Here is a 13,379-nt window from a genome sequence, read left to right on the forward strand (position 1 = left end):
CAAGAATAATCAAACTATAAAATAACTAAGAATTATAAAATTACACGCTATATTAAATTCAATTAATTATATTAAAAGCTATATTAACTGTTTTGTGTTGTAAAGTTGTGTCTGTTTTGTACAGATCTTCGCAAAGGATTGATTTTTCTTACATTTTTTCCGAAATTTGTAAAAGTTTTTTTCTATATTGGAGGTCATGAATATTTTTGAGCCCACAGTAGAATAGACCAGAGGATTTCAGTAGAGTCCAATCCCTTTCGTTCACTCAAGGAACGCCTGTTAATTAACTGTTTTTGGTTGTCAAGCTTAGAATAAAAGGTTTTTGTTCTCCTCTTTCACTAAAATACCAGTACTTGCTATGCGTTTTTGCCTGCCTCTAAACATTTTATCAACAAAAAGAGGTAAGTTATTTCGTTGTTAACAATAGCAAAATTAATACACTACTTAATTTTTTTGGGTACGAACATACATCTTACAAATTTACGCTTAAACTTCACGAAACTTGACGCCCGCGCTTAAAAATCTAAGCTCATAACGTTTCATATTTCAAGTAATTAAATTGTTTTAAAGAAACAAAGGAGATATTTTCTTTTTCTGGCTTATTTCTCTGCTGTATTGCGTTCTCCACGAGGAACAGAGAAGTATTTGGCCAGGAAAGTTATATTTCATTAAATGTAAAATCGTACATGTGCGGGAAAATTAAAGCCGATTCAATAATTACTTACATTTTAAGATTCCAAACTTCAATAAAGTAAATAGAGTAACAATATAACATTCATTATGAGACAATACTTTATAGTTTGAAATAAAATATAAAAAATCGACACTATTCAATGAGAATTTTTTTTGTCATCTTACTTATGATTTAAGGTGAAGTTCAGTTTTCTATTATCTTTTGGGGTCGCATTCGTTTAATTATTAATGCTATCAATAGAATTTTACAAAATACCTGGCTGAGAGGCTTTTTTTATTTAAAACTATGAAAGTTGTCTTTGGGTTTACCAGTTTTTTTTAAATCTGGGGTATACAAAATTGCCCCATGTTGTGAAACAACACGGTAGGAAATTCCAAGAACCCTCAAAAATGTTTTGAAAGTTGAATTGTGATACTACTAAAGTATTAATTTATGAACGTCTTTAATTATTCTTAATCCTTGAGGTCCCTTTGATGTTTGTAACGAGCAAGAGCAACAAAAACAAAAGGCTGTAAGTCAGGAAAGTCTAAGAAATGAGAAAGACAAAAAGGCAACCTCTGCTAGTATAGCTGGGTAGGCTCAGATCTCCAGCCATCATGCAGGTTTCGTGCAGCCTTCCAAAAGACGAGATTTTAATAGTATAACTGCATGGTCATCACTAACATATATATTTATTTTATTTTCCAGTCACCATGAATGTTTTCACTGGAATCACTTGTTTAGTTTTCCTTTTTACAAAGCTTATTGTTGTGTCTGGTGACATAGACAAACCTACAGGAATGAAGCAAGGTAATTGAATGTAATTTCAAAGAATGCAATTTGTATGTATACATATAATCAGGGGCAGATCTAGGGATGGTAATATAGGTGACTAGTCACCCCCCTTTTTGCTCAAATTTCTCAGTATATCAATAGTAACAATCACCCCATTTTTCCTCAAATTCTTTAAAACCTTTGTAATAGTCACCCCCCTTCTAAAATTCCTGGATATATCTGCCCCTGATAATCATATGCCTTTTGTACATGGCTTGCTTGGCTTTGACACCATGGGATCTAGAAGTTACTTACTTTTCCATAGCATTTGCTTTTTTATGATAATGGTTCATGTATTTCTGATGCTCTACTATCTCTGGGCTATATAAGATCAGATTAAGACATGACCATGCACCATGGTGACCGAATTGGTCGCCATATTTTGATTCATTGTATCTAGGGTTAAAGACTGAACAGTATTACTGTGTTATGTGGTCCACTTTACTTTAGATTTCAATACAGGGCTTAAAATAATGGATGGTAAGTCGCCGGTCATGTTGACAGGCCAAATTAGTTTAGGTCAGTCATACCTTGTTTCTTGCTCAACATTACTGGTCAAAATTTTGGCTAGGCAAAGATTTGACTGGACAAGTTTAAATTCAGGATGGACATTCTCAGACATCCAGCCATTATTTTAACCCCTGTGATATACCATAAATATTATTTTTAAATAAATAATTATTAATTTACATGTTTACATATTTTTAAGGGATTTACTGCGAATGTTGCAGTGCTACTATCAAAGGTGAGGCTAACTTTGCATGAAAACTGATATCATGCAAGAACCTTGAAAATGTATTAAATAAATGTGAACAATGTGTTCATCATGCCATGCCATTATTTGGAGAAAACAGTAGACTTAAGTCAAAACTATTAAATAATAACCCAGAGATGCATGGCCAAAAAATGTACCACAGATACAGGCAAGGTGTATGATGTCACTTCATATCTCAATAGTGCTTGATAAACAAAAGCTTTTACTCGAAATGATGAGAAGATAAAACTCATTTGTGGAGAGTAATTAACAAAATATATGAAATGAAAAACTATATCCACTATGTTTTATAGTAGTAAGGTGGCTTTATTCAAACATCATTACGTTCAGAAAGAAAGTGCAGAGTTTCCTTACAATATGTCATTTGAAATGAGTTTAAAAGGGTCGCCAATAGCCAATATATGAATTTCATTTTGGGGTGGGGTAATTGATTTTGAATGGAAAGGGGTGGGCCATCCAGACAATTACCCATCACTGATGCCAGATTTTGTGGCTCCCCTCCTAAATATACCAGTCTGTAAAAAATGTTATTGCTGAAAATTGTCCTTAAGCCACCCTGCTTTAGGTTAATTCAATATTGCCAAGCTTTCTGCCATTTTCAGGGTTGTAAAGCTTAAACAAACAATGCATTTCATACCTTTAAAATTCCAAATAACCTGGAGCCAAGAGGAGTAATGAACTGACAAATGATCAACAAATTGCCATCAATCATATAGTCAATAGGTAGAGGGTGCGACACTGTGTTTGACTACTAGTACTATATCCCTATAAATGTTAAGTTTATTTTGTACTAGTTTTATCAATTTTAAATTAAAGTGTTGCAATTCAATAACCCTGATTTTCAAGATGCCAATGACTAAGAGGTGGATAAATCATATTAGTTTGCTATTTGTGAAATCGAGGTCATATTAAATGACAATTATTATATTTTGTTTTATTTTCCCAGAGATTTCTAAGAAACTAGAGAAAAAGACATCTGATCCATGGGAAGTAAAAGTGGTAGAGGCAATGGAGAATATCTGTAAGGCCAGTTCATTCAGGTCCTATGATTATTCACCACCAACAACAGTTAAGGGCTGTAATTTTCTTCTAGGTGAGGATTAAGGATTGTAAGGAACATGAAAAATGTGCATGTCTTTGTACTGTGGGAGCTGTATAAGCTTGAGAGAAGCCAGCCTAAGAGCATAAGGCATAGCCGAGTGTCTTTTTGCTTTTCGAGTGCTTTACAGCTCTCAAAGTGTTTATATCACAGTACAGAGACATAAGCAGGCTTTTATAATATGCTTTTATGAAACACTTTTTAACGTTTTGAGTGAGCATGTCTCATTCCTCTAATATTAACACAGTAGCCAGCCAATCAGCGCACATGTTATATCTCAAATATTTTATGTAATGTTTAATAAACGAGCAGGAGTGTTTTATCGGGTATGAAACACGAGGCGCAGCCGAGTGGTTTTAGACCCGATAAAACACGATCTGCGAGATTATTGAACGGCTTCGAAAACTTATGATGTTTGTTCTCATTGTGTACCGATTTTTTTACGAAATGAACCAAGTTTGATAGAGAAAATCCAAGTTCAAGTTTATGCAAATGAAGACGAATCTTTATCAGATATAAAATCACCTTCATGGTCATGATTTCTATTGTGTTTTCTTCATGAATTATTAATGAGTTTTCTAAGTAGTGTTTAAAAAACGAGTAGGAGTGTTTTATCAGGTATAAAAGCACAAGGCATAGCCGAGTGGTTTTAGACCTGATAAAACACGATCTACGAGTTTTTTGAACTGCTTCAAAAACTCATGAACAATTTATAAGATTTTGGTTCAACTGGAGCCACCATACACGTCATGAACATGGACTTTTATACATCGATAGCAGTTCGTATGTACCTGTCATGCGCAGTTGAGGTTTATACATCACTATCATGTGCAGTCATTCCCAATAAAGGCTCCCACATTTTAAAGACAGCATGTTAATTAGTTTCAAGACAGGATTGCTAGTCAATAAGATTTCGTGGGTCGTCAGTGATCGTATGTGAGACAGAGCTTGATGAGACTCTAAGTCTTCATCTAAATTTGGAGATACCTTTATCTCTGATAAAGTCGTCCTTATTAGTATTCTTTATTTAAAGAATACTAGTGTAGAGTTCTTTATCAGATATAAAGATTGTCCTTATTAGTATTCTTTATATAAAGAATACTAATGAAGAGGACTTTATCAGGTATAAAGGTCCATGCACATGACATGTATGGTGGCTCCAATTGGACCAAAGGCTTATGCATTATTCATGAGTTTTTGAAATAATTATATGAAAGATGACAATAGCATGGGTAGTCTACGCTAATAACAGTTAACCTCTCCCCTATGCTAGGATAATAGGTTTTTGATAACAGGCCTGCACTGGAGTCCCCTAGTATGATGTGTTGTTCTCTCTTATGCTAAAAGGGGTAATGATGTTATAATTTGAGTTAATTATACATTATTTATTATTATTAGTTTTTATTATATTTTTGATGTACAAGACTCAGGTTTGCTGAATCTTAACATATCTTCATGATAAAAACTTATATGATGATGATGATGATGATGATCATGATGCTAGGATGGTTTTTCTCTGGGTTTTCCTTTTCCCCTCCCTCGCCACTCTGTAATAATTAACATAAATTGAGTGTGATGTGCATAGATCATTGAATGTAGTGGTAGTGTGTGTGAATGAAAAAGTGTCCTTAATTAGTGTGAAAGTGCTAGAACGACTTTCAATTCATAAGTATTTATATAATATTTATATTTTACTAGTCATTATTTAAAATGGGAGCTGGGGAAATATTTTGTGAAGCAATACTATTCAGCGTAAGAAGTAAGGATTGTTTTGTTTCATACTTAATTTTTTCCCTTGTCTTAGAGAGAAGGCATTTAACCCGTGAAATAAAGAATATAAGTCAACGTGTAATAGTCAAATAGATCCACAAAAGAAAGCAATGAAATCTAAGGGTCTACTAAAGTGTTTGGTGTAATATCTATTTCACGGGTTTAATGACTTCACTAAAGGAATGGTAGGCCCAGAATATAGGCTGCATTAAGTTTCATGAGTAATGAGAGTGACCACCCGGGGGGGGGGGGGGTACTCCCCTATATTTGCTATACGGGTATGTGCCGCCCTATAGGGTATGGCTTTTCGGCTTTTGGGTCTGGGGAAGGGTATCATTTTTTGACATTTTGTCTGGGATAGGGGGTCATTTTAGTCTGGGATAGGGTTAACGATTTGGTCGTTTTTGTCTGGTGAATAAAGCTACGCTTTCTGCCGACACAAAAACAATAAAAACGTTAGTAAATATTGATTGCAATCGATTGTAAAACCGTATTTTCCGTCTTTTAGTCTGGGATAGGGTGTACAATTCTTAGTTTTAGTCTGGGGTAGGGTATGTAAAATCAAAATTTTAGATCTGGGATAGGGTCAGGGTTTTGAGGTCCTGGCGGCACACCCCTACCCAAGTTGGGGTGGTAGTACCCCCCCCCCCCCGGGAGTCACCACAGTAAATCCGTGAAACTTTAGTAATACTAAATAGCACAATGTCATGCAAATTCCATTATCTTCTATTGTTTAGCTAGCACTATTTTGTACTATTTAGTAATAAGTGTTTCACGGATTTACTGTGGTCAATCTACCTTTAAATTTGATCATAATTATTAAATTGTGTATTTGTTTCAGAAAACTACGATGAAGATATCGAACAAGTGTTCATTAAAAAAGAATCAGATCCAGAAAAAAAGATATGCTACGAGATCAGCAAAGCTTGCGAGGGAGTGGATAGAACCAAAAAAGAGAAAGAAGATATGGATGTGAGGGTCAACGATGAGAAGCAAGAAGTTAATAAACAAGACGATGGAATCCAGAGACTAAACGTGGACATAAATGACCCTAACTCAGCTTCTAGACTCGCAGAACAGATCAAACAACAAATGGCCATGCAGCAGGCGGGTGGTGGGCCAAATGATTATGATGGTGACGATGAGGAAGGAGATGCTGATGAAATGCCAGAGGACATGGACGAGGAGGAGGGTGATGGTGATGAAGGAAATGAAAGGTCTGTAAAAAAACCCGCAAAGACAGACGAGAAAGAAGAAAAGACGACTGAAAAACAAGACAAGCCTGAAGGGGAAGATGAAAAACAAAGTACAAAGCAGAAGACTGAGCTCTAGGAAGAATATCCAAAATTATGAAATATTAAGAAATGAAATCAAAATTTATAATGAAGTATAACAATGTTGAATTATACTATATCTTTTATGTTTTTAGGTTGTTAAAGTCAGTAGTATTCAAGTATCGTTTGTCGTACAACAGTAGCGTCAAAACTCGGAAAGTCTCTAGATTACATTGAGGCTATGCATTAACGTTGCTCTAGCCGCATGCATGCTGCGCGTGTATTTGACTAGCCCTTCTAAGTTATCTTTGATGCGAGGCTAACAGGCAAAGAACTACAACAAAAGAAATAGCACTTTTACCATCGAGAACTAGTGTGATATATTTTCTATTTCTGTTATCCTTATTATCAGAAGTCCTGAGAGCGCTCTACGTCATCCCATGTACTTATTTCAATAAAGTTAGTCACCTGAAAAGCTATAAAGCTGAGGCCGACAAGGATTATGGGTAGATACATTTTACATGTTTCAACCGCTTGATAACTGTTCATGGACTTGCGAATCTTTTACCGGTTATATTCTCACCTCTTCTGAGCATTCTCAAGCTGCAGTTCGTATCAAAAAAGCTTTACTTGTTTGAAATGAATTGTTTCCCATGATCCTCAGTGATCTCAGCTTTCTAGGTTTTTGGTGACTAACTTTATTGAAATAAGTATATACACCTATTTCGAAAATCGTTGTCGCACAAAAAGCCTCAAGTAACAAGCCAAGGCTCCAGAGAACGTCATTAATGCATACAACGTTGTTTCACGGGCCAAGTAAAATCACTCTAGAGTGCACGCACTAAACCCATGAATAATGTTTAGTACTATTTATTAAAAATTCATGCGGAATCCTTTGTTTCCTATTGTTTGATTATCACTATTTAGTACTAAAAAATAGTATTTGTTTCACGGGTTTAGTGCGAGCACTCTAACTGCGTGGAGATCCTAATATATCACAATTGGTTGTCATGTAAGGACCTTACAAAACGTCAATCTATATACATATATTCATTTTAATATTTTATAGACTACTATAAATTAGTTCAGATATAATATATGCAGGTATGCCATGTTTTTTGGACAATTTTTATCACAAATAAAGTACATTTTCGAATTCAATTAGGATTCAGGCTGAACTTTAATTACTGTTTTAATTCTGAGTCTGGGTCCTGGAATTTTTAAACCCTGCAATTCATCAGTCAGCCTTCAGTCTTGGGGTGGAAACAGAGTACGTACAACCGCAACCCCAAAAAGTTTGGCTGAAAATGGTACATTTTCTTTTTTTCGCTATTTTTGGGGGGCTACCTGTGAATTTTCGCGCCAAAACGCGCGTGCTCCAGGGGCACAAATTGGGGTGAGGTTCGGGGGAACCCCATACACCTCTTAAATGAAAAAAACAAAGCTCTTTTTAGGGCATGTTGATGATATTGAAGCCCCTGAGAGACAATAACGAACCCAAGATATAGAATAATGTAGTAGGTGTCCAGGATTTTTTCTTTGATTTTCCGAACCCCCTTACCCAATATCCTGGATCCAATCCGTCCCTGTGCTCTTCCCTCCAACACTAGTACTCTCGCAACGCTATTGTCATGCATGATCATGAAGTTACATGTGGAGCAAGGGTCTGTACACCCTTTACAAGAAGGTACTAATTGATTTGGAGAAATATAGGTTATTACAAATTTGTGTCTGGATATCATCAGGAACAGTGCCCCAGAACGCCAAGTCATTTGTGCTTCTCCCTCACACTGTTAGCTATGAATATCGATGAGCGCCTAGTTAGTAAGCCTGAAGCGAGATGACGTTTTACCCCCGTCTCTAGACCATAATCCTTTTCACACTGCTTTTGTTCTTTAATCATGACTACTATTCCTGTATTCTCTAAGGAATCAAAAATTTTGATATGACAGAATTTTAAAAACTATTATGGTATAGAGTCGGGGGTAAAACGTCATCTCGCTTCAGGCTTATAAGCCTTTTCATAGTTTAAGAATCGATTCCACTGCGCATGCGCATTTCTCACCTTCTTTTGTTTAATTAAGAACAAAAGAAGGTTTAGACAAAAGAAGGTGAGAAATTCGGGATAAAATCGCATGCGCAGTGGAATCGATTCTTAAACTATGAAAAGGCTTACTGCGATCAATCAACCCAAAAAACTTTTAGTCAATTATTGTTATTATATACAAGATAAAGGAACTCTAGAACCCAGTGCTTTTTATTAAGTAAAAGAGCCTTTTGGGTATAGCCTGCATTAATGTTTTTCCTATTTATTTTTTTTATGAGGGGAAGTGAACTTGGGATGCAACGTGTCACAAAAAGAGATTATAGGTAGGTAAGGATTTCAAAATCAGCTCTCGATAAAGAAATCAACATATCTTAACAGTCACCCAAATCAGTAAGTCCCAAGTGAGCACTTAAAAGATTGCGAATGGTTAATGAACTGAGTTCTTTATATTGAATTGCTCAGACCGAAATTCAAATTAATATAGGCAGCTCAAAAAGCTAGGGGGAGTGGGGTGAGCATACTTGAGTGTTGAAATGGAGCTCATACTGCTTCCAGTTTTTCACCCAGCAAATAAAGTACGAAAGAAAACCATAGCGAGTGAACTAATTTAAGATGTGTCGATGTATGAAGCAAGCCAGTAGTAGTCTATTCCATGCAGTTTGAACTGCGTTAGTGTGGCAGCCCGAAACACATTGTTTGGAATGCGCTCAGCGAACGTATATCTTCGTAAAGTGCTCTTGGAGAAGGGGGAAATTAATTTAGAAAACGGTAGAAATCGACTTTTCTTGGAAAGCGACTTTCAAAAGTTCAAAACACTTTTTCAATTCCAACTTGATCTGACTATTATCAACGACGAAGAGTTAGAAACCACACCAAATGCTAAAGGTACCGACTAATCATTTTTGATTGACGGCAGCGAAAAATAAAATTGAAATATTTTAGCGCGAAGAGCTCGAATATCAAAAGCCGCAGTAAATCAGGAGCTGCCGCCGGAGGAGGAGCCGAGAATAACGAAAAACAGATATAACAAACGAAAGCTTGCAGTTTAGTTATTGGTTAATTTTAATGTATTGTGATGAAGCAATATTTCCACTATGATTAAATATAAACAATACAATGATTAATCTAGATAATCTAAACTGAAGTAATCACTACCTCTAAATTACATCTGCACCCTATATGTTTTACATCTAAATTTATTTAATTTGTTTTTGTTTTTATTGTTGAATAAAAATGAAAGCCAATATTATGCACTTGAGATAATAATTCTAGATCGTAGGATAGCATCTATGAGGACATCTTCACTTTCAGCTGCTAGATGGGCGAGAGAACAATTCTTTGCATAAGAATACAGGACAAACAGCTATAAAATCCAACTATACACATCAAAACGAAGGAAATTACATTCAACACGGACAAAGCTTTGTAAGAGTCCATTCCCCTGTCCTTTCTCCTCATTTGAAAGCAAGTCGAAGGAAATCGTATTCAAACCAAGTTACAATTTCAAATACAGTTTTTTTATGTTTTGTGTAAGTATAATTTGTGACATTGTTTTTCCCACACTGTCGTCGATATTTCGTTAGCTGTTTGAAGATTTGTACATGGTTATAGAACTGTGCATTTCGACTTCTCTGCCCATGGATTTTCTTTTTTCTCTGGTGGCACTATAAGAGGATCTGAGTTGTAGTTTTGTTGACAGTAATCTTTAAGGCTGAAAGAGAAATCAATTTTTTACTACAGATAAACACCTTAATGTTTAGAAGATTAAAAGTGCTAATTGTAAAATACATTTTACTGAAATAAAGCAAATTTTCTAAAATAATAAATTTTTCAAAATGTTGTGGCCATTTCCGCTTGGAACTCAGTCTTTTTCAACATGGAAATTGAAATTTCAGCTATTCTTGAAACGGCTCGGAATTGTTTTTCGAGCATCCTTTTTTCTATATATTGTTTTGGGCTTTTTTGGGGGGGGCTTCCTTACGATCTCATATATCAATTGTCGCAATGATCTTTTTGAACTGGTCGTTAAAAAAAAGAATTTCGATGACAACTAAGTAATAACAGACGTTCCTCACTAATTGTAAGTTTGGCATTAAAATTATGCGGGAGCCCTTTTGAGGAAGCGAAAATTAAGTTATATATTCACCAAACAGTTCTAAAATGTTAATTTGAGAACAAAGTTTTGGTGATAATCGATGATTGGAATAAAAGATGAGACCTAAAAACATAACTAAATCGAAACTAAAAAGTCGTGACTATTGTAAAGGATGCTATGTAGAATCAGGCTGTTGTAAACTCCCAGCGATAGTAAACGAAGTTTGGATCTTTTTCATAATAAAATGTAATGTAACTAGAATACTGCCGGTATCATTACCGAATATGCAAGTTAGAACTTGTCATGAAATCACCAGTTTCCTATCTATATTGACTATAACCCGTTTAGATAAAAACAAATGTAAATTGTTTTGGAATTCATTGGGTCCAAATTATACGGAACGACTGAGCGACAAGAAAATCAGTCAAAAGTCATATCACTAGAGTAATAATTTATTCGACGTTTTTTTGCTATTGTTGAAAACCATCGTTCTTTTCTCGGATTCTCTTGTCCACATGTTACCATAAATAGAGCGTCATCTATTATGTACACACAATATTCGGCTCAAACTGCACTATCGTACCAAACACTTATTTACCCTCGTGGCTCGTTTCTCTAAAAAACATTCTGATAAGTCATTATTAGAAGAGAAATTATCATTGCTTTAGGTAAAATGCTAATGAGTTTTTACTCTTATTTTTTGCCATCTTTTTTCTCACTTTTTTTCGAAGAAAATACAAAAACCAGCCCTTATAATTTGCATATTTAAATTTGCTTATCATGCGAGAAGCTTTCAAAGGTCGAATTCGCTTAGGTTAAGACTTTGAAGCCACAATACAGCCACCCTAACGAATAAGAAGACACGAGACACATCGACTTGAACAATGTTTTGACATGAATGAGTAAAAACCGTGTTCAAGCTTCGATCTGTTTCGTTCAGAACCATGAACGGCATATGTGTACGATCGAGATATACTTACTCGGCTGAGCACTTCGAGACTGGCATTCGCTGAATTTGAAGCTGAAATTTTAAACTTTCGACCGTTTTGACGAGTTGAGCTTTATCCATTGTACTAGTTGTTAAAAATGGGCTGAAGATTGAGGCCGTAACAGTCCAGATTATTGAATCCGAGCAAGATGCGGCTACCTTGTGTAGCTTGATTTTTCCTATTGCCTATGGAAGTCTCCAAATTTACGAAATCTTATTGGATGATGGAAAACAAAGTGATCTACCCCTAAGAAAAACTCAACAATCAAACCCGTAAAACCGCCAATAGGAAGCGACCATATCTCGACGCGATGTTTAATTATCATCGCAGGTGGACCTGATATGCGTTGCTAAGTTACGCTTAGTAAAACAGAATCTCGTGTGAACCTTTGTTCAATCTCAAGACGTTCAAGAGTCTATAAACCAATCCTAGTCAAGAATACAAAGCCAACTCACCATTTTGCGACTCTTAATATCGATTCAACAGTTGTTATTTTTTTAAGCTATCGCTTTCAAGGACAATTCATTTCTTTTGACAAACCGTCTTTTAAAAAAAACCTTTTAAACAAGATACGACATTTGCCGTGCCCAAGCGGTTATCTCTGGTCTATTCTATCAGCTCTAGATTGACTTCATATCCTAGCTGATGCTGGCTTTAATTGTAGACTCCGTGAAATAAGATTGATTTTCATATACTATAGTCATTTAGTACATCGAAAATATGTATCGCATTATTCAAATTTGAAGCTTGAGTATGCTTCTTATAACAATGGATCTATGTCTGCACGGTTGTTGCTTTTATTATTTTCATGAGCGAAAAAGAGTCGTAAACGAACGCTATATACAAGGTATTAAAAATATAGTTTAACAGTTTAAAAAAATCATCAGAAAATTGAAAACACCGCGTTTTGTTGGATATATTTACATAACTTTATATGAATGAAATGTTTTGGTAAGAATATTTAAGTCTGTTGGGTGGATCCTCATCGAAGCAGATGAAAGATGACGTCAGTATTACTGCAGATGTTATATTAGACAATCGACCAGATCACCGTTCTCTTTTGACTTCAAAGTAATTTTGATGTATAGTTTCCCCCATTTTATTACAGTAGAAGTGACAGACAGTGAGTAAACAACTATAAAAATTCCAACAATAGAAATATTTCAATGTTTAGCTATAGCCATATAGTGTATATTGAATTAAAATAATGACATTTGTCAGGCAGCATGCGGATGGAAACTAATTTTCTCTTCTTGTGAGAAATAGTATCATTACCGTTGAAGATTTGAAATGTAGCTGGTAATCATCTCAAACACGTCACGGCTAATATTAGAGCAGTTTTCGTATGACTGTGAAAAGCTCAGTGCCGTAAGCGCGACGTGCCGTGACCGTGATACTTTCTAGAATTTTAATTGGCTGATTTTTTTCACGCGCAATATAATTGGTCTAAAAGTGCCGTGATCTTGGCGTGACCGTGTCCGCGCCGTGTTTATGCCGTGTTCCGGGTATTTGATTGGATGCAAGGTGAATTCTCGTGCAATGTGATTGGTTTGGCGTATCCCTTGCTGTGTCACGACCGTGTTCGTGCCGTGAACTTTTCACAGTCATACGAAAACTGCACTAATAGCATTGTGTCGTCGGCTCTAGGGGCCGGTCATATTCTCATATTTTCAATCTTCATTATTAGCGTTATTAAATTTTAAAAAGGTCGTATTTTAAAGCAGTATTATCATCGTCATAATCATTTAATCATCCTCAGTCGCTATTATCAAATGAATAAGAAGAAATGTGAAGGAGAGGTCATGAGAACAAATCCAAACTTC

The 13,379-nt window shown here is 35.5% G+C and overlaps 2 protein-coding genes across 2 annotated transcripts; one reads left to right on the forward strand and one right to left on the reverse strand.

The window, feature by feature from the left end:
* The first annotated feature begins 305 nt into the window (after positions 1 to 305).
* Positions 306 to 7,586, forward strand: LOC116295385 (uncharacterized). Its single transcript, XM_089032099.1, has 5 exons — positions 306 to 401; positions 1,382 to 1,483; positions 2,217 to 2,252; positions 3,229 to 3,375; positions 5,993 to 7,586. Exons 1-5 carry the CDS (start codon positions 359 to 361, stop codon positions 6,481 to 6,483), a joined length of 819 nt encoding a protein of 272 aa, XP_088888225.1. The 5' UTR covers positions 306 to 358; the 3' UTR covers positions 6,484 to 7,586.
* Positions 7,587 to 9,516: 1,930 nt separating this feature from the next.
* On the reverse strand, positions 9,517 to 11,761 carry LOC148910278 (guanine nucleotide-binding protein subunit gamma-e-like). Its single transcript, XM_089031593.1, has 2 exons — positions 11,548 to 11,761; positions 9,517 to 10,183 (listed from the first exon to the last, which is right to left on the reverse strand). The coding sequence occupies exons 1-2, from the start codon at positions 11,634 to 11,636 to the stop codon at positions 10,078 to 10,080; spliced, it is 195 nt and encodes a 64-aa protein (XP_088887719.1). The 5' UTR covers positions 11,637 to 11,761; the 3' UTR covers positions 9,517 to 10,077.
* Between the last annotated feature and the right edge of the window lie 1,618 nt (positions 11,762 to 13,379).

Source organism: Actinia tenebrosa, unplaced genomic scaffold (genome assembly GCF_029948245.1).
Source record: "Actinia tenebrosa isolate PJP-AT-01 unplaced genomic scaffold, QUT_ActTen_1.0 PGA_scaffold17__23_contigs__length_9995812, whole genome shotgun sequence".
Taxonomy (NCBI): Eukaryota; Metazoa; Cnidaria; class Anthozoa; order Actiniaria; family Actiniidae; genus Actinia; species Actinia tenebrosa.

What these genes read in the sequence shown, in the direction of transcription:
- LOC148910278 (XM_089031593.1), bottom strand. Translation starts at nt 11,636, where the DNA reads ATGGATAAAGCTCAACTCGTCAAAACGGTCGAAAGTTTAAAATTTCAG. An exon ending in GTCTCGAAGTGCTCAGCCGA is followed by an intron (nt 10,184 to 11,547) that starts GTAAGTATATCT and finishes TTTCTCTTTCAG; the next exon opens with CCTTAAAGATTACTGTCAAC.
- LOC116295385 (XM_089032099.1), top strand. Translation starts at nt 359, where the DNA reads ATGCGTTTTTGCCTGCCTCTAAACATTTTATCAACAAAAAGAG. An exon ending in CATTTTATCAACAAAAAGAG is followed by an intron (nt 402 to 1,381) that starts GTAAGTTATTTC and finishes TTTATTTTCCAG; the next exon opens with TCACCATGAATGTTTTCACT. An exon ending in TTGCAGTGCTACTATCAAAG is followed by an intron (nt 2,253 to 3,228) that starts GTGAGGCTAACT and finishes TTATTTTCCCAG; the next exon opens with AGATTTCTAAGAAACTAGAG.